We start from the raw sequence: 24,936 nt of genomic DNA, 5'->3' as shown, positions 1-24,936 counted from the left end.
TTGGAACATCTTTCAAAACCGCCCGTACAAATTTCGATACTCGCTGATGGGCGTGCGGTTTATGTAACACAACGTAGACATAGAGGTCATCCTACGTATACGCGCCCTTTAAATAAGTCACCAATGAAGTGTCCGCTGGTTTTTAAATTCAACAGACGACCTACGCCGCCGCGACCGAAGAGCGTGCACACACCGAAAGAAGTTCGGCCGGTAGTAAAATATCCCGCACCGAGAGACGGCGCTAGTCACCATCCGATCCTGAAGGGAAAAACCGCAACGCCATGACACATCCACCCATTCAAAGCGCGCAAAACCTGTCGTCCCCGAGGCCATTGTATTCGCGGGGAGTGTCCTGTATTCCCCCTCGTAAAGTATTTGCTACAGATGTCATACCAGGTGCCCAAAAAAGATATTTAGCAAAATTAAATTTGTGCAACCAGTTTAACCATCTACCGACGAGTAAAGTAAAAGCAGTCTTGATCAGGCTTGTCACTAAATTTTATTTACATGATACTAAACAATGACATTGAAACAGGAAAGAAAGAGTGTCATAAACCAACGAGTGTAATAATTTATAAATATTACAAGGCCTGAAGTACCAGCAAAACATGAGCATATAATGCTTACGAGAAAAACATACGGTGGTTACTCATTAAAAATAGAGAAATATTTTTCTTAGTAAAAGAGCATCATATCCAACACGGTGGAAGATTCGCTTTGGAAGCAGCAACGGCCAAAGTTTGCATGACGGACCCAAAAAGCTGATCGACATGAGCAAATCACTAACTCATCTCTACACCATCCAAGTTTTTCACTCCTAAACCAGCCATAGAGCAGAGGCTGTATAGCTGTAGAGCTATGGAGCAGAAACACTTGAACACTACTACTATGCAATACCCAGGCAAACCGGAGGCAGAGATGATGCAAAGGTTAGTCTAAGAAAAAGTACACCGATCACTAACTCCAATCCTTGATTGTCTCACTAAGGCCTAGCCAGCGCACGAGCAATTGTCTAAGCAAAGCGCTCGCCAGCTAGGAGCAACAACTAAACTACTCAGCTGCAAAAAGCACACAAAGTATAATGGAATGGCATTCTTGTTGCACGAGAACATGCAGACTTCCGCATCCGATCACACACAGAAAGAGAAACTAAAACATCACAGCTCTTCCGCGTATATTGTTTTGTAAATACAGAGACGTTCGACTAGTAGTTAATACTTGAGAGCAGTGGCGTAGCAGCCGGGGGCCCAGTCACATGGGGGGGTCCCACCTCTAACGGCCCCCCCCCCTTCCCCGCTTTACTGGTCGGTTGTGATCTCGGAGAGTGAAGGGGGGGGGGGGGGGGGGGAGGGGGGAGTTACAAAAGACAAAAGGGCACCGGCTGCAAGATGGCCTAGCTACGCCACTGCTTGACAGCGCGACATTTCTCAACGCATCTTGTGGCCCTTTTGCCGAAGGCTCTCTTCACCTCGTCTTGCAATGGCAATCCGTTCTTGTCTCCCGGATCGACTTGGTCGCGTAAGTACAGTGCTATTCGACGTATGTGGGGAGAGAATAAAATCCTCGCCAAAATGGTGCTGGTAGCCGCAAAAGAAAACAAAAAAACAGTAACAAAGAAGCATGGTGCAGAACTGTTGGCACGGAGCGGGGGGGGGCTGTCCCTAGCAAAGGATGATTCCGTGAATCCCGTTAGTTTGCTGAAAGGATGTAAATGTGGAGAGTCAGTGGCTGGCCGCCGACACACACTGCAACGCCTGCTCAGAGGTCGGAAACCAAACTAGGGGCTCCGACGCCAAGGCAAAACATGAATGAAAATACGAAGAAAACATCTCGAGCCCTGCCCAAGCAACTTACGTACGTTCTATGCCCTGTAAAGAAGGAAATGCAGCAAATAAGGAACACGCCCTTTTTAGAACAGGACATATGGCAGAAATGCATTCATGTTTTCAAACAAAGTAGTGATCGATTTTGAATGAAACAGTCGCTTAGACAGCATAGGTGAGAGGGTAATAAGAAGGAACAGGGGCATGAGCACACCGGCCAACAAATTCCAAAATCCACAATGCAGTAAAACTCAAGCAATGCTGTATGTGCCATTGAAAGTAACACATGCAGTAAATCAAGAAAACAGGCTACTCAATCAATACAATCTAATTTTACCCCATGCACCAATGGCAAGCCATGACAGAGCAATGCCATTGTCTATAAACTGCAGTATAACTATAAGGTCAATACAATTAATGAATTGCAATGAATGTATGCACGGCATACAACTCCTTGGCAATTTGTGCATACCACGATAATCGGTGCAAAGTTTTTGACCTTGGCATTGCGCCACCATCGTCGCAGCATTTACAGAAAGAACCTAAACGGGCATTTGTGAATGCAATAAAAATTTGAAAAAGCGTAACCCCAAGTGCCAATTAAATTTTTTTCTTTTTTTTAAATATGGCAGCAACTCAGATTTTGACGTAAAGAAAGAAACAAGGTTAGAGCGATGAACAAAAAAAATTGACACAATTGCAAAATAACATCCTCGAAGAAAAACGCATCTTCGGTCAGCACACATGCGAAAACAAAACTGAAAAAATAAAGGATGAAAAAATACCAGATCATGAAATGCGATTGCACATGCACACAAAAGGCAACACGATCTGCTGGTTGTAAATTGACAACTTCCCACTGTTGTTTAAACATGTCCTAGACAACAGTGCCATAGTCCTGGATTTTCTGCGCTGGGCACACGTCGGACATAATTGCCACATCCGGAGGGGAAGCTCAATTTGCGAAATTGCAAGTCGACGCCGAACGCTGACACAGCGCTAGCGGCTGACCAGCGTCCCGTGCCGGCACCTCCGATGGGCGACGCATTACATCCAGCCCTAGAGCCCCGCTGTCTGAAGTCAGTGACAGGCTAAGGATGCAGTAGATGTTCCGCCCCCGGAGCAAGCTTTCCGCCTTCAATGACACTTCATCTTGCACGCAACCAAAGCTTGACGTAGGCGACAGGAGCGTGTTGGAGGCGGAGCTTCGATTGCAATCTTAGCCCATCGCCATCCGTAGATGTTGGTCGTCCCCCAAGAACGAAGAGTGAACGAGTGCAACCAAGAATGTACCGCGCGTGTGCATTACGGAAGCCTTTCCATGGCTGCGCATAGGCGCTGACCTTGCAATTTGATTTCCTTCTATTCCGTTTGCTTCACTCCATTACAGCGGTAGCGCGATGGGTTGTCGACCTTTTAGACGCTGCAGCGTTCTGCCCGAGGCAGCGTTCGTGTAAACTAATTAGCACCCGTACCAGTGGCTGGGCACCTCGGCGAGACGAAAGAAGGTAAGTTACGGCGTCTCGAATCTGACAGGCGGGAAAAGAGACTGTAGCCTGTCACAGGTTCAGAAAAGAGGGACGAGCCAACCCCACAAAGCTCTCTGCTTGCCTCCATCGGCAGCTTCCTCTTATCCACTCCAGCATTTGCTTCGCTAAAGTGAAAAGTGTGGAGGGCTTTGTGGAAAGAGCTTGTTCCACTTTTCTTTTGTTTCACCCGTAACAGACTATACATGGCTCGCAGCGACGCCACATCAGCAGTCGTTACGGCGGTCTTACTGCTGCGCGAGTACCTTTTGCAACGCACATTTCGCACCACCGAATTCATTCTTTTTTTTTTTTTCTCGACGAGAACGAGTAAATTGACTACCAGCTCTGTATAGTGCATGCCGAAGGGAAGCGGACATACTGAGGCGGCATCTCACTGAGATTACGACGAGGCACGTGGCAAAGCCCGAGCGTCCGGGGGCGTGGGCCCCGCACAGGAGGAGGAGGTGCAGGAGGAGAGGGCGTGCCCCGCGGTGCGAGGAGGGGGACGGGAGGAAGGTGCATTCCCCGGCCGGAACGGTCTAGACCTTTCGGAGCCGCGGGGGCGGTGGCTGCACGTTGTGGGGCGCCTCGTTGAGCTCCTCCAGTTCGTCGCCGGGGTCCAGCTCCGACTGGAGCTGGAAGTACTGCTGGCTCCGGGTAGGCCACAGCAGATGGGCGATGATGGCATACGCCAGGAAGTCGGCGCACGAGCTGATGCCTGCGGGGACGCGAAAAATGGCTCTGTCGCGGACGACGAGTGCAGCATGCGAGTGGAAAGGACGAATGTGTGCGTGGAGATAAACAGGACCACAGAGTTTAACGCAGAATGTGTTAGAGGGCTGGGTTACGTGAGAGAAGCGACACATCATGCTCGAGTGTTATGCTCATAAGTTATGCTGAAGAGTCAAGCGCGATCCAAATTAATGAATCTTTGTGCGCCATAGGCCGTGCGGCTTCCGGAAATTGCGCATTTCGTGATTTCAACTTTTTCTGAAGGCGCACGAAAACGCGCTATGACATAGTAGGGCACTCCTCTCCCGGCCAATCGGTAGAGGGCACTAGTTCTAGCTCTGCGTTTTTTCGTCGTCTGGTGTAGATGCTCTCCGCTTGCCCGAATCCGCACCGTCCTAACCAACGTACATGGTTGTGACTCGGAAAGTGCCCCGGAAACAGCAAAAACACGAAACACGCAATTTCTGGGAAGCGCACGGCCTAAGCGCGAAAAAAACCGAGCTTGTTTAAATCGCGCTTAATGCTCCAGTTACGCTCCAGAGTCGCGCTTGAGAGTCGCACCTGAGAGTCACGCCCGAGAGTTATGCCCGAGTGACGCTGAACCACCACCTCATTGTTGATGATAAATTCGGGATCCACTTCAGTCGTAATGTCACTTGACATCACGCGAGATTATGACGTCGCGCAAGATCATGACGTCGCATGACATCATAGCGTCAAAGTTCGAAGTGCATTTCGAATATATACGATGAAGCGGCGGGACACACTTGGTGCATTCAAGTGGCTCCCGTGAAGCAGACTACAGTCTAAGCTCATTACAACAGACCTGGTTACAACAGACATTTGGATATAACATACCGATTTCTGAACTTCGGTTGGTTTCCCTCTATGTACCATTGACTCAACTTCATATCTGCATACAACATACTCCTTTTACAGCAGACCAAAATCTTGAACAAAATCGAGGTCTGTTATAACGAGCTTAGACTGTAATGCCGAATGCTGAAGGGCCTACCACAAACGCAAGACTCAGCAGCAGAATGAAGGCGAGCCTCCACTGAGAACCTCCATTGTGGCTTTGTAAATCAAAGGCGGAAGCTTTCGATTTGCAATGTCACAATGAGGAGGAGGTGCAGCATGTCTCTATAATGTACGATAAACTCAAAGCGGGGCACATTCTGCGTGTGGTTCCATAAACGCAGCATGATAAAACAGGCTAACAGATCCTAGTCATCAGAAAAGATCTAAAGAGAATTCTAGCAAATAATAGCTCCAACAATACAATGTGCCCAGCTGGTCTGCAACACATTCCGCGAGTCTCCAAGTTCATCAGATAGCATCAAGACATGCCTTTTCATAACAAACTAGTGTTTGTGACAAACTGACAACAGCCTTCAAAGTCTCCTCAAACATAATTCCTATATTTATGCCTAACACCTCTCAATTCCGAGCCAAAAATCTTGCAAAAAAAGAACCCCCCCCCCCCCCCAAAAAAAAACGGGTGTCTGATAAGAAAAACAAAACGAAGGACAGTTCTGCTCACCGAGGATGAACTTCTGCCGCCAGAGGGCCGACACCTGGAGGGCAATGAGTGCAACGACGGGCAGGTAGACGAACCAGCAGAGGAGCCCCGCCCCAAAGTGGAGGTAGAAGCGCAGCTTGCGGTGGTCGTTCTCGTCTATCATTGTCGACCGCAGTTCTGTCAGGAACCAGGCCGTTACCACCAGGCGGAAACACAGCGAGATCCAGCCCGGGTACGTCTGGTACTCGTCAATCTCCTCTATCACATCCACCTCCGTCTGCAAGCAACCAGAGACAACCGCCAGCTCAGTAATTGAGGATTTAAACTGTGGTATAAATTTAGGATAATGGCCTTTCCAGAACTCCTACACCGGACGTGTGTGTGGAGTGAGATGCAGTTTTCTGGCCCACATACCGTAAAATACCAGGCAAGCGCCCACTCAAAATTTTGAGATAATCATGAAAAAATGGTAGATGGGCACTTGTCCGGTCATCAATTCTACATATCAATGTACTGTGCATATTTTCTCAAATCTTACAAATTTGGGTATGGGCGCTTAGTGTGCTATGGGCGGTTGCTCTGTATTCTACGGTATATGAACTATGCAGAGCAGAAAGCTGTAACTCCCATGTAAATGTGACACCGGCAGTGGTGATAGAATGCAAACGTTTGTGAGTGCAACGTTGCTTAGATCAAAAGATGAAACAGAAAAGCTGACGTTTCTATGAAATCCACTTGGGCCTAATAATGGACCTTTTGTAGAAACATTGGTTCGAGAGTAAATGGTTCCAATACCCTCTCTCTTCCTTCTGGCTGAGCAGAAAGGGAAGATGGTTTCGTTGTGTCGACTTCGGGGCGGAAGATTACGCACGATGGGGACAAAGGCGAGTTTGGGGGAGCCGTATCTAGGTCACAGCGCCTGGGTTAGCTGACGTTTTGGGTGTGGAACGGGTGGGAGAGGCCTTGTGCGTGTGTTTTTTTCTCCCCAGTTAGCCTCGAACCCAGTCGCGTGTCTAGGTGGCAGCACATATTCGCCAAGAGGTTCATTGCCAAGCCAAGACATGGCATTGTGGATGTCTGCAGTATTTATTACAACAAATTTTACTTGTCAGCAAAAAACAAAAACAAGACTGTGTTGTAAGTTGATAAGTGTTTTTTCACTGAAATTTATAAATGTCACGAGCGCCCAGAATTGTACTGTACGCATTACAAGTAATCAAATTACTTGTAATCGATTACTTTTTGGAGTAATTTTGTAATCAGTTGATTACTTTTATTAGGCAGTAATCATAAGAGTAATCCGATTACTTTTTGAAGTAATAAAATTACTTGTAACCGTTACAATTTGTCCACGGGAGCCCCATAAGCCCCTCCCCTGGCTTTGCCCATGCTCAAAATTCCACCAAAAATAAGCTCCGAAGACATAGAATCCAACTCATCCCCATGCTATTATTGTCAGATTTTCGACGAATCAATTAGACAGTCACCACATCACCGTTACTTCGACGTTTACACGAGTGGCATCACTGCTATAATAGAGGGAATGACGCTCGTGTAAACATTGCTCCGACGGTGATGTGGGCTATTAATTCCTTTTTTCTTAGCTTTTTTTTTTTTTCTCTAGAGAAAAAAAAAAAAAAAAGCAATGGGAGCCCGACACACACGTGGGCAAACCGTGTCGACATCCTCCCCCGGTCGCTCGAACTCGAACAAAGGGAGCAGAGAAGCCTGCGCCGCAAACCGACAGCTGTCTCATAATGTCGCGCACGTCTCCGACACCTGTTGCAGAATACCGGTGCAGCAACAATACACCAGCTCCACGAAAAAAACAAGACGTGCGACAGCTGCGTCGCGCAGGTGTTTGACGACCAGAGGCGTAAAAGCTACTCGCGAACAGCAATTAAATTAAGGTGGCACGCTCGCAATTGCAACTCATTAAAATCTGTCACCAACGCTGCAACTAAGTTATGTTGCGGTCACTCGAAACGTACCGCAGGTATTTATGCTTGCCAAGGTTTTTATTTGTACATGACATACGAGAGCCCAACTACCCAGAACACGATTTGCAACTCAAAATAATTTTCTTTCTGCCCGAAAACCGCCGATCAAGAACTGGCCTGTTGTGTTGTTAAAGTGTTTAGTCACTGAAAATGCAACTAATCTCAATAACTATTAACTGCTCGACATTAGTTACTCTACGGTACTGGCGACGACTCGGAACACCGGGTTCGAGCGACGGGGCCCACCATGTTCCAGACGTAGAGGAGGATCTGGATGCAGCTGTAGACCAGCCAGATGCAGAAGAGCACGGGCTTCCAGGTCAGCTCCGTGCGTGTGATGGCCCAGCCTTTGGCCAGCAGCAGCAGCAGCAGCATGAACAGGGACTGCAAAGACGGGCCGGGGCCCCCAGCCGACGGGAAACGCCAGAGTCAAATTCGGGGCTTTTACGTGCCAAATCAACGAAGGGCATCTGGCACGCCCCGGCGGAGGACAGGGGATTAATGTTGACCACCTGGGGCGTTTCTCCCGTGCAACCGGTGTCCCGGTAACACGGCCCACCCCTTCTTTGCAAAGTGCTTCCGTCAGATTGTGGGCGCCTCGGCCTGAATTCGGACCCGCTGCGTTGGGACCTGTAGGTTGGCGCTTTTCCTCGGAATCGCCGAGGCTGCGATCGACGGGGAACGCGGAATGGTTATCGCGGCGATGGCTGTTATGGGAACTTCCCAGCTGCATTCGTGACGTCGGCGTTCAGATAACTCCTATTCACGTGCTCTCGTGCGTACACCGCCTATGGTGCCAGGCAAAGCGCGTGCACTCGGCTCTTACCAGGCGGCAGTGTCTTCTACGGTTGGTGGGGGACGCCGCTGCGTGTTCTTCACCGTAGATCTCGGTTTGCATCTGCTACCGGATGTGAAGCAATCCACTCGTGTCTGCAGTATGTTCCCTTCCTTACATACTTCACTGACCACGCCGCTGTGTTGTGTGTGACACAGTAATGAAAGAGCGGATATGCATAAAAGTGGGTGTCACAATGCACAATAACAGCTATATTGCTTTCACTTCTTCCTACACTGTAGCAAAAAGTTGATTGTTTTTCTTTTTTAAATGCAGATTGTGTTACAGGGCTGGCCTTGGTCTTTGGAGCATTGAGCTAAATCTACCAGGGCATTTTTCCCCCTAAATACAGAGGAAAAATAGCACACTATTTTTTTTGCTTGGTCTGTATATCTGTGTCTGCGCAAACAAAATTAGACCAAACTAATGAACATAAAAACATATCCTCACTATGTACAGACTAGGCAAAAATGGCTTCTGCATAATTTCGACTGCATACACATAGCACTAACGTGTTCACACATTTCTTTCTTCGGCCAACTGGCAGTCTCAGGAGTACTCTTTATATTCATGAAGCATGTAGAAATAGTGGGAAATGTATTAAGTGCGAATGCATGCTTGCGCACACAGCCAACACATCATTTAATGATTGACACGCCCCACTTGCGATTTATCACCAAAGGAATACAACTCGTAAATCTTCACTAAACTTTTTATGCTTAACGGACATGGGCCTAAATTTCAAATTCTTATAAAAAAACTTCACTTGTCAAATTTGAGGTTTTCCGTTTTAGAAACTAATTATACAGCCTTACACTAAAATTGATAACCATATGCCAAATAGTTACCTTGATGCAAAATATTCTCAACAGATTGTGAGGCAGTAACAAAGTAAGGGAGTTCAATGTTTGAATGCATTTTTCTCAGTTCGTTTTTGCTGTAAAATTCAAATGAAGGAATCTTTTGTTCAAAAGTAAAAGTATTTCGATACCACAATCAAAATGTTTATTAACTGAAATTTACTGGGGAATAGGGCTATCTCCTTTATATTGTTTTAAGTTGAGGTCCTCATTGAGAAAAAAACAATGTTTTCAAAAATTTACATAGGACAGTTATGCATCTCACATTTTGAGGTAAAAACTCTTCCTGAAATATTTACATTTCAGTTACAAAAACTAGATAGCCCAAAGGCCCACATCGCCCACTTTATATTCAAGCAGTCAAAATGGTGCTTAAAGGGGTACTCCGCCGATTTTTGAGCTACCTCAACTAACTATAGTCAGTTACAGGTTAAGAAGGTAGCGGCAAATGCCCCTCAAAGGGAATCAGATATCCCTCCGCCACCTCCGCATCCAATAGCGTCCCACCGTTTCCGTGACGTCGCGGCCAACGCGCGAGGGGGGTCTTGCCTTTCTGTACATATTTGCTTTATCTTTCGACTTTTACTTAGCATTGTGGAAGCCACGAGAGGGAGATTAGAGTTCTCCCCCACCGACGGAAACAAATACGACTTTCGGGGATTAGCTTCCCCCCCCGATGGATACAAAGGCTGCTTTCAGGGGCTCGGTTCCCACTCCGATGAATACAAAGGTCGCTTTCTTAAAAAGTGGGATCGGAGACAAGTGGGAATCCATTGAAGCGGAACAAGGAGCGTTTCCAGTGAACTCTTCTTTCGACTGCGGAGAGATTTGAAACGGGCGCATTACGCTTGTGGGAGGAGCTTCTCCTACCTTCTTGACTTGTAACCGACTATATATTTTCTGACTCCCCGGCTTCTACCCTTTCTGATATGCTATTTAGTATCGTGAAATTCATAATAGTTATTGTGAAATCGGCACATGAAAATGATGCAAAAACAAAAATTCAAATATACCCGCCCTTTTCAGGGCCGTGACGTCAGTGGAAGGTAAGCTTGCCAGTTGGGCAAGCAGTCTAAAAAACAGAATATACCAATCATTTGTTCCGTGCTGGAGCGCGGGGACTGGAGCGAGCTTCCAAAGCATTCATTTGACACCATGAAACTGCTTCGAATCAGTTGAGAACAAATTCTACAGTCCAAAGAGTGAACCCCTGCACTTCCACTGAAGTCACTTTTTCATTGTTGCCAATAGAGACTTTCAGTTTGAAAAAAACGATGAGGACCAATATTGTAAATTCAATAACTTTGTGAAAAAAAATTATTTTGACCTAATATTTGGGATACTATTTTGGCGATGTTGTTTGGCGAGTTTAGCAAAATTTCAAGCAAATCGGGGACCACGAAGAAATCGGCGGAGTACCCCTTTAATGATTTCATTTGCATATAATAGATTTCTTAACGAAGAGTGACACATTTATGCACATATGTCAAATTGTCCTAGAGAGCTGAAAGTTTACACAATACACATACATCTGATGTTAAATCTCACCTGCAAATTTCATTCCGATCACTTGAGTAGTTCAGAAGTTAAATCTCTAGCCAGTGTCCCCTTTTAAATCACACCCACCTACCGTTTAGCAATGGTCTTTTTTAGAATTTTTTTAATCTTCATAAAACTTTAACTAACCTTAAAAATTCTGATATGCTTTTTTTTTTTATAAAATTGCCTCTCGACCCAAGAAGTTCCTACGGGGCCAAGAACTGGTCAAGCTTCTTTTGAAGCTTTTATCCTTCGGTCCACCATGCTTCATGGAAATAAAACTTATTATTATAACTATATAGCCAGCCACTACGTCGCGACAATAAAAAAAATACTAATGCTAGGGTTTGCAGGCACTGAGTCGTACAAAGAAGGCACAAGTCAATTAGTCAAAAGAAGCTAGACATTTTTTATCTTGCTTTTATTACCCTTTGTCTGGAAGCTTAAGATAACTTACAAATGTTAGGCTTGCAGCTTAGAAGCCACCATGCCCGTAAAACTCAATTATGGCAACAGTCGAGGCATAATCAAAACATTTATACTGCAATACGCACACCAACAGGGTATGAGGAAAGAATAAAAAAATGAGACAAGAATTGACACATGCACCTAGAGGGAAAAAGGTGTGCATATCATCCCTTGTTTTGTTAGTTTACACTTTCTGCAACATACACTTCTGTTTGTTTGTCATACACCTACAAGCTAGGAAAAACAAAGTGTTTTATTAATTTTCTCAGAATCTGAGTCTATTTGAGAGGGGATTTTAATGAACAAAGGAACTACCGAAAGAGCACAAGTTAACAAATTAAACACAAAATAAAAATCGAACTCCAGGAAAGAACTAACGTTTTGAATACACAATGACGTAAAACAGTAGGAGTAGAAGTCAGCTAAAGGAATTATATTTGTCCATCCTTCCGCTGCTACTGGACTGCTTTATCTTGAGAGGCAAACTACTGCAGACCTTAACCCCAATAAATTCTATCAGACCTGCCCCAGGCAAGTTACAACGCGACACGACACAAAATTTACGCTACCGCATTCTGTCGCCTTCGTAGTACAGCCAGCCCTATAAAAGAGTTTGCAATGAGATTCGTGCCCAGAGTAGCAATGCTACACAGCATGTAGAGTTTGTGAAAGCAGCTACAGTGTGTGAAAGACGCTTTAGTTTCCTAATAATGAACCAGTGTTATTATGAAGAACAAGACAGAGTGCACTCGTAAATAAAAAAAAAATGGTGTGCCCTGAGTGCAACTAGTGCAGGAGGTGCAGGCAATTCGGACAAACTTAACACTGTCAAATCTAAAATGCACATAGGCTTTTGATTGCCATTGCCATTGAATGGAACAGATCAAATGCTACTTGCGAGTGGCCAAATGCGACTGCGAGCGCCCCAATTTTCGTAATGCAGCGATCCCCTCTCGCCGAAAACCGCGTGGGACAAGCGCGACGGCGGGCTCACCTGCGAGAGCATGTAGGTGACGTCCCCGACGATGCCCAGCGTGGGCACGCCCACCCCGTCCCAGGCGAAGAAGGCCAGGTGGGTGATGGTCCAGAGGAAGGAGAGCAGCTGCAGGGTGAGGGCCGCCGTGAACAGCCGGGTGACCAGGTGCTTCTGCTGCAGGGCGGCGTACACTTGCAGGCAGGCCAGCACCAGGTACAGCACAAAGAACAGCAGCACCCGCTCCAGGCTGCCCTGCAGACGGCGGGTGGGACGAAAGGAACCGGGTCAACACAAGCTTTGCTCAAAAGGCCCACGAAAGGATTCAATTATTCTCGTGCCTGCTAGAATGAGTCTTCAACTTGTCCGTTCAGTGCGTGTGCCTCACTGTTCATACAGGATGCGCAGTACAAATGACGGTAAGGAACATGGTTGGCTGGTCGTAGAAGTTCCGGCACAATGGTATGAGGGAAGGCAAGTATCACCGTCATCGCAGCGTTGCAACTCCTAGCTAGTGAAGCTAGGTGTTGCTACTGACAATATGAAGAGCGACCTGCAACAGTACTGGCATCTGCCGCATTCATCTCTGCTGCTGTGTCGTCGCGAAGATAGCGACAGGCAACGGCATGGCACTTCCACGTCGTCGTCGAGCGAAAATCGAGGACCACTTTTGAGGTTGCGGCAAATGCACCAGTCGGATATGCATTCCGGACACCATACTTCCACTAAGTACCGCTTTGGATGTGCCCTGGTCGTTCGTAGGCCATATTGTGCGCACAAGCTTTTCTTCCACATGGTGGTCAGAGCAACGAGAGGAAAAAAACAAGTGACGTTCGACCCTTTAAAGGGACGTTAAACTCCCCATCCTCTCACCCATTGTTTTTCATTTTTTTTTTTTTTAAGTGTTTGAATAGAATGTGGATGTCTCAAGATAGACTGTCCCCGAGAAAGTTTTTTTGGCACAACATTTTGGTTGTGAAACTGATTTTCGGTATTGCAACAAGCTTCTATTTCGTAGAGCATGAAAAAAAATCACACAATACTATTTGTTGGTGCTATTGTGGAAGCCAAAGCAATTATCCCCATGGCTTAAAAAAATGATTTCATTGTTCACCTTACAAAGGCAATGAGCTTCACCTAACCCGCCACTTGTGATGTGTTCAATTTAAACATCAATGTTAATGGCTTTGTGAGCTTAAAACTATGAGAGTGATGGTTTCCTTGTCACAAAATGTTTCTGAAGCCTACCTAGTTATTTAATAAAGGAAAATGGTGAGCATTTTTACAATTTAGCTTACCCATAAACTGATGGAGTCGTCTCGGTACACCAGTAAGCAGCTATACCCTCAAAATTTTTGCAATCCCCAATATCATGCAAATTTCACAAATCACAAAATTCCTTTATTAATGGAATAAAAGAATACTGTACACAAGCACAGAGGAAGTTGCGATTGAGAAACCATGAAACCATATCCACCATATACAAATCACAAAAAATTGGGACACCAAGTAAAAACAATTTGCAGTCTTGTTATTAATTTTCAGATCCAGTTGCAGCACGTAGAGATAATTTTCACAGATACATGCAGAAGTCCCTATCCCTCAGACTGCAAGTTTTACATTGTTTTCTTATAACCCGAAGGACCTGTTATCAACTTTGAACTAGGTTTTTACTTTTCCAGAAGGTAAAGAATTTCATTTTAAGGACTAGTGATAATGCCTCTGTATTATCACTGTTGGAACATGGTTTGTGTGTCTAACGTATCAGAATGAAACCATATCAACTCGTGATGTACAGGGGGAACAGCGCACCTGCAGAACAGTCATTCAAATCAACATACACACAAAAGAAAGAAACACTTACCCAGCGCTGACTGACAACTCTCTATATTTACACTTTCTCTTCTTCTATTTGTGCTATATGCAAGGGCCAGGGAGAATAACTGGTCTTTTTTTTCTTTTCTTTCGATATGATGCTAAATAGTGAACTAAATTGAAATTAATGTAAAGCTAGGTAGTCTAATTCTTTTTGTGACAAGGTTAAAGACGGAGTACTAACGCATGTGCTGTTATGTTTCGCAATGTTCTCTGCCTCGATAATTTCTCTTGTGAGCTTATTATGGTGCTTGCAAAGCACGCCGCAGTTGGTCAGCTGCACTGAGTACCCACAGTCCCGACAGTGAATGCCTAGATGACCGGAGCTTTTGTTGGCGAATGTGTTGTTATGCTCTCGAAGGCGATCGTTCAGACACCTTCCGGTTTGACCTATGTACAGCTTTCCACAAGAGAGGGGAAAGGAGTAGACCACCTTTTCTGTACAAGGGACAAAGGTGTTCTTGTGCTTTTTTTTTGCAGCCAACTGTTGTTATTGGTGGAGTATTTACCTTCTTGCATAAGCTGTGAAGTTTGTTAGGAGCTGAGAAGATGACTTCCAAGTTTACTCGGTTAGCTATTTTCTTCAGTCCGTGAGAAAAATTATGAATATATGGCACAATGATGGGCTTCTTTGTTTTGTCTCTTTGCTTTTGTTGTGTGCATAGGTCTTGCCTGCTTTCGTTGATGAGCTTTTCGGCCACTGATGTTAATAACGAGTTTGGGTATCCTGCGCGCTTTAGTCTTGAGACTTGCCCGTCAAAGCTCGCTGGAATGGAATGCGAGCAGGATTTTATGAGCGAGTTTTTGAGGCATAACCGCACGATGCTTCTTTTAACAAGTTTTGAATGGGCCGAGTTGAATGGTAAGAGCGGTTGCAACAGCAACCAACTCGCCCGAACCTCTGTGTTAACACATCAACTTGGCCAGCTTGAGCTCGTGTTTCAGGCAGGTCAAGTATTTTATCACAAGCGGTGATAATACCTTTGTATTGTCTATCACACCTTGGCACAGAAGCCTTTTTTTACCCCAGTGTGTGTAGACATAGCAGAATGAACTCCATAGTTCGTTGCTGTTGTTCCAGCATGGGTCAAACTCGAGCCTTTTATAAAAGTGCTGATAACACCATCATATTATCTGGCACAGCTGCACTTACTAGCTTTTTGTGTGCATGTATGTGATACCAGATCAGATGCTACCAACCCAGGTAGTTTACTGCTGTATTGTCAAACAGGCCAAACATTTTGTCCCCAGCTGCGACGCTGCCCGGCTTTGAAAACCTTTTGCCATCCCAGGGCAGTGAAATGATCTTCAGAGTCTAATTTTATACTTGTAACATGCAGCAGAGATATCCCAGACGATTGACCAAACATGGTCGTTTGTACCCAAGTCACACATTCTTTCTCTCTCCCATTCTTAGCAAAATCGTCTGGTGGCTGGAGCCACTTTTGCATCGTCAACACAGTGACAAGTTGTTTGCACTAAAATTCTTCAATGGAGTAAGTAAGGCAAAGTCCCATAGGAAACAAAAGAGCCCGTTTTCTAAAAGACCAAGGAATCGCCTTAAAGGGCTACTCCGGCGATTTCTTGAGCTACCTCAACCGACTATATTTTCTGAATCCCTGGCCTTTACCCTTTCTGGTAGCTATTTAGTATTGCGAAATTCAGAATAGTTATTGTGAAATCAGTAAACAAAAAATAAGCAAATATTAATACTCACATATACCTGCACATTTCAGTGCCATGACGTCAGTGGAAGGCAGGCTTGCCAATTGAGTAATGGAACACCTCTGATCTGCATATATTTTCTCGTCTTTTTTATGAAATGCTTTTCCATTGTGGCCTTGAAATAATATATTTCAATAACAAGACTTAAAGGGGCGGTGCAATGATTTTAACACTAGAAGAATGTGCAGCTTGTATTTTTTATATTGTTTACTTCGGCATAAGTAAGAGAAAAAGTGCCACCATACCCCAAAATACCTTTATTTCGCTGCGTAATCCGTCGACGCCCGAGGCGCCTACAGCGGCTACACGAGCAACCCGGACGTTTTGTCTTTCCCTCGCTCGACGGAGTGCGTTGGTCGTGGTCCGTAGTATCGTGGTATCGTTATTGTTCTTGGTGTCTCGACCTCGACTTCGACTGCCCGCCGCACAAGTCCAACTGACTTACTATACGCAAGTATCTTGCGCTCGACGTCGCTCAGGCCGTCCGCCCATGCCGCCATGTTGGTCGGGGATCGACGGGAGAGCGGCGAGCCTGGCGAGCCGGCGAGCGCTGGGGAAACGGAAGCCAGAAGCACCCAACCGGAAACCAACGCCACTCCGAATGACGTCACAGGCGAAACTGGTGCCGCTTCAATGTTGAGTTGAGGGGTGCCAGAGATACCAATTTCTTTTATTTTTTTTTAAGGAAAACTAGGGCAAGCAGGAAAGAATATTTTTCGGTACTTCGTTTTATATGTGGCCGGGATCAATTCCCACAATTAATTAGCCAAAGTCCGCAAATTGTTGCACCGCCCCTTTAAGGTCAGCACACAAACTAACCGCTCCACTTTAGTTGCAGACAGTTTCAGAAACGCAAGATATTACGTTCGCGCTCGTGCTCGTCAGTCGCCGCGCCCCGAATTTCTTAAGCTGTCAGGTGACCCTAGGAGTTCCTGTGTCTGCCTCTTCACTCACAAGATGCGTCCAGCAAACGCAAAGAGAACCCCACGCACCTGTTGCTCAAAGGAAAACTGGTACTCGAAGAAGTTGTGGGAGGAAGCCGCCGGGTTCCCATTGACGAGCCAGATGTCGTAGTTGATGGCTATGTCCTCCTCGACCGAGTCCTTCCACTTGCAGTCCTTGCCCTCGCCCACTCGGTAACAAGACACCATGCTGATGTACCAGAACCTGGGGCGATGCAGAGGGAACAGAACAACTCGTGATGCACGTTTCATGCATCGCAAAACGCCTTGCATGCACCCACGTCGCAATGAGTGCCCACCACCTGCTTTTGAAACATCCGAAGTATAGGCAAGGAACATGTCGAGCTCTTGTACCCCAGCAAAACCTCCGAGCCCACCGAGCTGACCAGAGTGTTCCTCCACGCACGCTGCTATCGTCAAGCTAGTCAAGTTACCAGATCCCTGTGCTGCTCCTATACCATTCTGTCGGGTCAAACAAGAGCCTACCCTACCATATGCCCCTTCTGCTCTTGATGGTATCTTAACTTTTGCGTGGGCGCTCGCTCAGTATTTTACGGTATATGCAGGCATGGACGGTTGCCGAGCTGTTAATGTCCGCAAGTGGATGATATTGGCTCACACTGGAAATAAGGTGATGTGGTGCTGGAAGGAGATAAAGTGGACGCCCCATCAAGTCACTATACATCGCAATATCACGCCAAGACTTCCACAATATTAAAAAAAAAGAATGGAAGTTTGTCACAATAATTTCGGGGTCTTTGAATATATAATTTTTTAGGCGACGCATTGCTTGTTGGATTGTTCCTAATGCAACAACACAAAGTCCAAAATTAGCTACCTCATGCTCTCAAGTCTTGAATCTTTTCAGGAGGCAATACATGAAGTAAGACTTTGTGCTCTGCCCTTATAAAAGCATGTTATTTAAAACAACGAAAGTCAAATGGAATCAAGTTTTTACTGTGTGCAAGCAGTTTTTGTTTTAGAAGTGCTTCTAAAATCATGACCTGCAGAAACAAAGACACCGTAGCAGCACATCCTGAGGATGCTCTAGCGATCCAGGGATGTCCCATGGACGCTCATAGGAGAACAGTGATGCTTAGGTACCTTGAGAAAGACTGCAAGTTGTTTGCATTGAACAGGATTCCTAGCTTGGAATTTTTATTCAACACATTTGAATGTAAAAATTGAATGAAATATATTAAAGTTCACTAATATTGCAAAGCCACAATCCTTATTTTAAACTGAATGAAATAATCAATAAAATATCTGTCACGAGACGCTCAATCGCGCCAAACTTTCTCACTCCCTTCTGACCATGCCTCATTTATGAACTTGCCCAAAACATCTCTATTTTAAAGAACTTACACACAAAAGAATGAACAAATAGAACACGACATCTCCCAGTTAAAAATAACCATTGACTCCAATTAGGATATTCAATTGGAACCAACTGGAGTCAATGGAATTCAATTGGTTCTGGGTCATCCAACTGGTCATTCTAATTAGTTTCAATGTTTCCAATTGGTTACACCAACTAGGAACAACAAAATTCAACTGGCACTGGGCCACCTAATTGGTCACTCTAATTGGATTCAATGTTTCCAACTGGTTACCCCAATTAGGACCAACTAAATTCAATTGGCACTCAGCCACCTAATTGGTCACTCTAATTGGATTCAATGTTTCCAACTGGTAAAATTCAGTTGGCACTGGGCCACCTAATTGGTCACTCAATTGGATTCAGTGTTTCCAACTGGTTATCCCAATTAGGATCAATAAAATTCATTTGGCACTGGGTCACCTAATTGGTCACTCTGATTGGATTCAATGTTTCCAACTTTATGTTTTCAATGTTTCCAATTGAATTTTATTGATCTCCGATTGGGAACAATAAAATTCAATTGGCACTGGGACAGAACTTGCCATTATCTCTTTGCTCACCACAAAGTTTCCAAAGATCGCAATTATTTTTTTTTTTTTCAGTATTGCGTTGCAAAAATTTTTTTCAACATCGCAATTTGAAAGAGGAAAAAAAATTCGTACGCTATTTAATAAAAAAAAAAAAAGAAAAAAAAAAAGAAATCTCTTTCTAGAATTAGTCGGAATTGCCGGCAGCGTCGGTGTACACTGGGCAGCAAAGATGGCGCCTCGAGGACGGAGGAAGCATGAAGCACATGGCGCCGATGGCGTGTACGGCATTCGTAGCATGGTTATGGCAATGATTCAAGAAAGTTCTATTGTGTTTTACTGCTGCAGAGTGCTCAATGGTGCGGTGATAATTACTTCATTTGACCATTTGACCTGCCAGCTTGTTAGAGCGCGAATGAGTGGCAACAAACGTTTATGGGAGCAAGGTAAGAAATTTTCTTTGTCCTTGCTGCACTGCAGTTTTGGGATTTCGGATTGTTAGATCTGCTGAGACACTCGTTGTTTGATCTTCAGTGAACGATGCGAGCGTGAATATATAGCTTTAGAGAAGAAAATTTTCCGGGCAGCTATCAGTTCGGAAGTTGTTGGGTATCCGCGAGGAAAGTTAAGTGCATTTTAAGCATCTCAAAACTGAACTATGAATTGCTGAAAACACTGACTGGGCACAGTTTCAAAAATTGAAGCTTTGGGATTCAAAATTAAGCAATTTCGGGGGAATTTTCGATAAGTGGGGTGGGGGGGTCGGTCGGTCGGTGATGTCGGGTCATTACTTCTGGAAGTTGATGACTTGTAATAAAATAACAGTAGGTGCCGAAAATTTTGCATCTCATCCGGCGGACTATTTGCAGCTATGTTTCAAAATTTACTCTGTCTCACTCAGGGTAAGTTCAAAAACCTACCCGCGTCTTGCGTTGCCTCTGATCCATTCGAGTAAGATTTGGAACACAGCCTGCACTGCATGATTTCTTTTCGAGATATGAAAGACACTTATTTTTTCACCCCTGCACACTTTAAGCATATTTCAGGTGCACTGGCCAGCTTTACAGAGATGCCTTTGATTTGACTGTTTTTTCTCTTTATAGCAGAGAATATGTCTTACAGGCTCATAGGAAACTTAGTAGTTTTAGACCATCCCAGTGCAAATTTAGCCCAGTCTCGGCAAAAGCTTCATCTCCTAATTTTGACCAGAGTGTTTCAGTCACCCAGGGATGTTTGCCTTTTAATGCAAGGCCTGCAGGTTTATACCACTGCAACTAATTTCTTTGCAGCGAAAAAAAAAAAAGTTTAGTATGTTTCTAAGCTTGATTTAAACATTTATAATCCCATAAGGTCATTTAATGCATATTTATCCTTTATTTTAGGGAAGCTGCAGCTGCTATCCTGGAAGAAAACGACGATGCCTAGAAGCAAGAAATCATTTCTAATAAGTTAAATAAAGACTGTGTGATTATCCACCTTTAGATCTAGTTGCAACTTTTTCTAGTTTGGGATATCCAAACACTGATGGTTGTCCCAATTCGTATTTGTCAATATGATTTGAACAGTTGGACCAATTGCTTTTTTCCTATTGGGAGTCCGAAAACAGAAATAGGTTTTTTCCAATTGGTTGCATCCTATTGACAATGCCGAACTGGTTCGAATTGGCGATGTTCAATTAGATTTCGACAATTGAAACCAATCGACTTTTTCTAACTAGGAGTCCGAAATCACAGATAGGATTCCCCATTGGTTCTAATTGTCGATACCTAATTAGAACCAATTGACTTTTTCTAACTAGGAGTCCGAAATCACAGATAGGATTCCCCATTGGTTCTAATTGTCAACAACTAATTGGAACCAATTGACTTTTTCTAACTAGGAGTCCGAAATCACAGATAGGATTCCCCATTGGTTCTAATTGTCAATAACTAATTGGACCCAATGGTTATTTTTAACTGGGCTTTCAACTAACAACAAACAAAAATGAACCCCCCCCCCCCCCCCCAAAGACATCAACAAATCTTGAAAGGAGGCACACAAAAAATTTCAGGAAAGGGAAATGTCAGGGGGGGGAAATAAATAAAAATAAATACATAAATTTTGTGTTTGGAAAATGAAATGAGAAGCCTCAGAACACAGCATTGTGTTGGTGTGTGTCTGGAACCATTCTGGAAAGCTCAGGTTCAGTCAGGTATGGAAAATTCAGGGCATTCTTTTGTGTGGAAACTAGACCTTTCCAACACGCTCAAATAAAAAAAAAAATTGGTAAACACTTGTGCTATCTGTAAGGTGAAACACAGCGACAGCTGAGGTGTGACGTCAGAGCCACTAAGATGTCATTTCGGAACAGATGGACTGAACGAATGGCAGTCTTGGGTAAGTTACTTTTAAAAAGTAATTCGTTACAGTTACAGTTACTTTCACAAAAAAGTAGCGAAGTTACCGTTACAGTTACCACAACAAAAGAGTAACTCGTTACAGTTACAGTTACTTTTAAAAAGTAACGACGTTACTTTTCAGTTACTTTTCTATAACAAAAAAATTAGAAAAAACTAGAAAACGCCATTCACAACGTTTTATTCCATAAAATTAAAAAGTACTCGTTTTACTTCATATCGTAACTTAGCAGCAGTCGCTTCTCGAAGTTAGTGTTTGAAAGTTTCCACGCCAGAGTACGAAACTAATAATACGAATACGGTAATACGAAACATGCGCAGTGCGGAGTAGTAGCGCTAATCAAAATACGAGACATGCGCAGTGTCCCCACGTGTATTGTTGTTTCACGGTTGATTCACCCGATTAAAAATCGTTTGCACAGAAAAAAAGAAAAACCACAAAATAGATGGTGCTTCAAGACACTAATATGTAAGTGTTCAGTCACAAAGTACAAGCGCGTGCGTAAAGATAACTAGATATTTTTTCATAAAATCTACACGCGGCTATATTCGGGTCGTGACTAGTGAGAAAGAACGTATTCACAACTTTGTGCAAGGCCAACTTGACACTTGAAATGTCGGAATAGACGATTTGGAAAGTGCAAGGAATGGCTAAATTGCACCCTCGTTCAGTGATATATTATTAATAAAACACTGGAAAGTAACGACAAAAGTAACGTCGTTACTTTCGTCGTTACTTCAGAAAAAAGTAATAGAACTACAGTTACAAGTTACATTTTTAAAAAGTAACTCGTTACAGTTACAAGTTACCGAAAAAGTAACGAAGTTACAGTAACGCGTTACTAGTAACGCGTTACTATTCAAGACTGACGAATGGTAAAAATGCAAGTGCGCACCGTGGGGTCCGCATACGTGTTTCATATTAAACCGAGTAACACACTGGACGAAAGTTCCATAGTGCTCTGGGACCAATGAGGCTGTATTAAGTACAGAGCATTTCATGAACCAGTTAAACAATATTATTCGACACAAACTAAGACTGCAGATAATTGAACACTTCGAAAATCGCATGCCCAAGTTTGAAATCCAGGGAACGACGAAACTGCATGAGTATGCATGAACCGTTCCCTGTCATGTGGCTGCCTGAACGTCTTACTTATGCAATGATATTGGACACAAACTAGCACCGCCTTGTGGTCACTGAAAAACACTTCCAAAATCATGCATTCAAGATTTAAGTGAGTAGCTCTACCTAATTTCTTGCCCGTGGTTTCGCCGACTTAACACCCATCTAGCTTTATTTGTTTTATCACCAGAGAATCTTTCTAGCATAATTAGCGAAAATGCTTTATTTTTATTGTTTCCATTCTCACCATATCGCGTGAAGTCTGAATGTTATGTGACATCACAGTGTCACATGACGTCATGACATCATCTGACTCACATTGTCATTTGACTTCATTAAAGGGATGGTGAACCGAAATTTGGATTTCAAACAAACAATGCTGGAGATATAGGCGGGACGCTAGAATCCCTACAACACTACTAGCAAGGCGATATCTCAAATGGACAGCCGTATTTTCGGAAAAAGAAGTCGAGATTGAACCAGGCCGACGAGGCGCGTGACGTCAAGAGGCCGTTCCCTCTCCTTCTCGGAAAAACATGACGTCAACATTCCTGCCAAATGCGCCTCTTTTTTTTAAAAAATACGGTAATCCGTTCGAGATATCGCTGTATGAGTGATGTTTTGGTGTTTGTAGCATCCCGTTGCACGCTTTTGCCGCGTGTTTTGGGGAATCCAGATTTCGGTTCAGCATCCCTTTAAGCCGCGAGGCATCACTGTACAATGTGACATGACAATGTCACGTCATGATATCAGTTGACACCAGGTAACAGGTGACATATTTGACGCGACATCAAGGTTGTGTCGAGCGTTGTAATGTCAGTGGCGTGACGTCACCTTTCGGCGGAATGCCGAAAACGCGTAGCGTTGATATACAGTGCAGTAAACAGCACAAAACCATGGCAATAAAAGAAAAATTAAAAATTATTTTTTTTTTTTTGTGAACGATTTAAAATAAAGTTTACCTTACTTTTTTTTTTTTTTTTTTACACGCGGTGTATTTATTTATTTAACTCACGGGGAGAGGAAAAGGGGGGGGGGGGGGGGGGATAGAAAAACGAAATTGTAAAAACAATTTTAAAAAACAAAAAAAAAAAAAAAAAAAAACGAAAGAGCAAAGCTAAACTTGGCAGCGTTTTCTCTCCAAGGGAGGTTATTGAGCCCTACCGCCGAGCTAAAAAGACTTCGTGGTCGTTCGGTTTCCTACGATATCTTTCTTCGACTGGAGCTAAAAATACAGGGTCACGTAGTTCGGGGGTAAAAATACTCTCGTCCATACGCTACTTATACAGGATCGCACCGAATCTCACTGACCCAGAATCTATCCCCAAGTACAGTGTAGGCTACGCGGCACTGTAAGGAGAACACGACTTCGGCGCTCTTTCGCATTTTACTTCGAAAGGCTACTGGTGGGCATAGATCTTTAACTCTGGGGCAAATCGGCGGATGTAGGTGTTTCCAAAGAGAAAGGAGGGGGGTGTTAGCGGAACTCCTTTGAATCCGCCACTGATGACAGTCCTTCCAATACTAAAATAATAAAACAAAAAAGTCGATGGCTTGCTTGCGCTTGTCGCGGTATCATCGATACCTACTGGTTTATCGCGGGTCAAACATGCATCTCTGTGCGGGTCGGGAACCGCGCAGCAGAAGTCTGCAGTGCTTCCAAACGTTTGACACGCATCTCACACCCAATTTGCCTAGCAATTAACACCATATTGAACAACGAAAACTGGATTCTCCTTTCATTCCGAGCGAAAACAAAACTTCTTTGCCGCGCCGCGTCTGCAGGAAGCGGCGGTTGCGTACCTGGACGTGTACGATTACGGCACGCGACGTTGAAAACAACTGCTACATCGGATTGGGCCACGCTCCTAAAGCGGTTTCAGCCGCGCACGCTAATTAAGCCGCATCACGCCCGTAATCCACTGCAATATGTGAATGACAGGACGCAAACCGACGAAGGTGGGCGAGCTTACCGAGCTTGATGGAGATCACGCACGGTGTACGTGAACTGATTTCCCTTGACAACCCGGTTCGGCTTGTCCTCGTCCTCGCACAGCTTGCCCGGGGTGCAGGGAATGTTTCGGAGAAAGTCCTGCGTGCCGTTGGGATTGCAGCTACTGTCGAAGGCGACGCGGTTGATGCCCGAAAACATGAGCTGACACGCCGACTGCCGGTCGGGCTCGGTGCGGTTCCCGTAGTAAGACAAAAAATCCGAGCGGTCCACCACGACTAGGGTGCCCCTGTGGGTCAGGTCTTTGGTGGCCGTCGTCACGTTGCCGTAGATGTAGCCCAGGGTGTTCTCGTGGTCGTGGCGGTCGGTCTTGCGGAAACCGAATTTGGCGAGGAAGCTGAAATATTGGCTGGTGCGGAAGGTCCCTTGGAGGTGGAGCGCGTCGGCGGTCCATGCTGCCGCGATGGACAGGAGGAACACGGGGTACAGTTGCATCGCGGAGTCGCCGTGCTGTCTCGCTGGGTCACATCATGGTGAAGACGGGAGTTGCCGGTTCTTTGCGACGCCGTCGCAGTATCCTGTATCCTCGTGAGCACCGCGGCGAAAAAACAGCCTCGGAAACTCCCCCGACTCCCCTTCCTCCGGACCCCGCGGTAGTTAATGGATGGCGAATCGTAAACGGCAGCTGTTTTGCTTCAATTTTTATTTGGAC

At 44.8% G+C, this 24,936-nt stretch overlaps 1 protein-coding gene and 1 long non-coding RNA gene across 5 annotated transcripts; one reads left to right on the top strand and one right to left on the bottom strand.

The window, feature by feature from the left end:
• Positions 1-480: 480 nt before the first annotated feature.
• LOC8052703 (integral membrane protein GPR180) lies at positions 481-24,936 on the bottom strand. Of its 4 annotated transcripts, none has more exons than XM_042288682.1 (7): positions 24,247-24,936; positions 16,874-17,048; positions 12,303-12,536; positions 7,853-7,990; positions 5,628-5,883; positions 3,732-4,070; positions 481-1,868 (listed from the first exon to the last, which is right to left on the bottom strand). In XM_042288682.1, exons 1-6 carry the CDS (start codon positions 24,717-24,719, stop codon positions 3,892-3,894), a joined length of 1,455 nt encoding a protein of 484 aa, XP_042144616.1. In that variant the 5' UTR covers positions 24,720-24,936; the 3' UTR covers positions 481-1,868; positions 3,732-3,891. The 4 variants fall into 4 exon arrangements, with proteins under 4 accessions (XP_042144616.1, XP_042144618.1, XP_042144615.1 ...); XM_042288684.1 differs by having other exon boundaries at positions 481-1,697; positions 3,748-4,070; XM_042288681.1 differs by having other exon boundaries at positions 481-1,697; positions 24,247-24,898.
• LOC115309609 lies at positions 18,984-20,224 on the top strand. The gene is made up of 2 exons (XR_003916726.4): positions 18,984-19,197; positions 20,134-20,224. It is a non-coding gene; the product is annotated as an uncharacterized LOC115309609 (long non-coding RNA).

Source organism: Ixodes scapularis, unplaced genomic scaffold (assembly GCF_016920785.2).
Source record: "Ixodes scapularis isolate PalLabHiFi unplaced genomic scaffold, ASM1692078v2 PGA_scaffold10__122_contigs__length_95168666, whole genome shotgun sequence".
Lineage (NCBI taxonomy): Eukaryota > Metazoa > Arthropoda > Arachnida > Ixodida > Ixodidae > Ixodes > Ixodes scapularis.
Note: the sequence above shows the minus strand (reverse complement) of the source record. Positions and strands in the feature narration are given on the sequence as shown.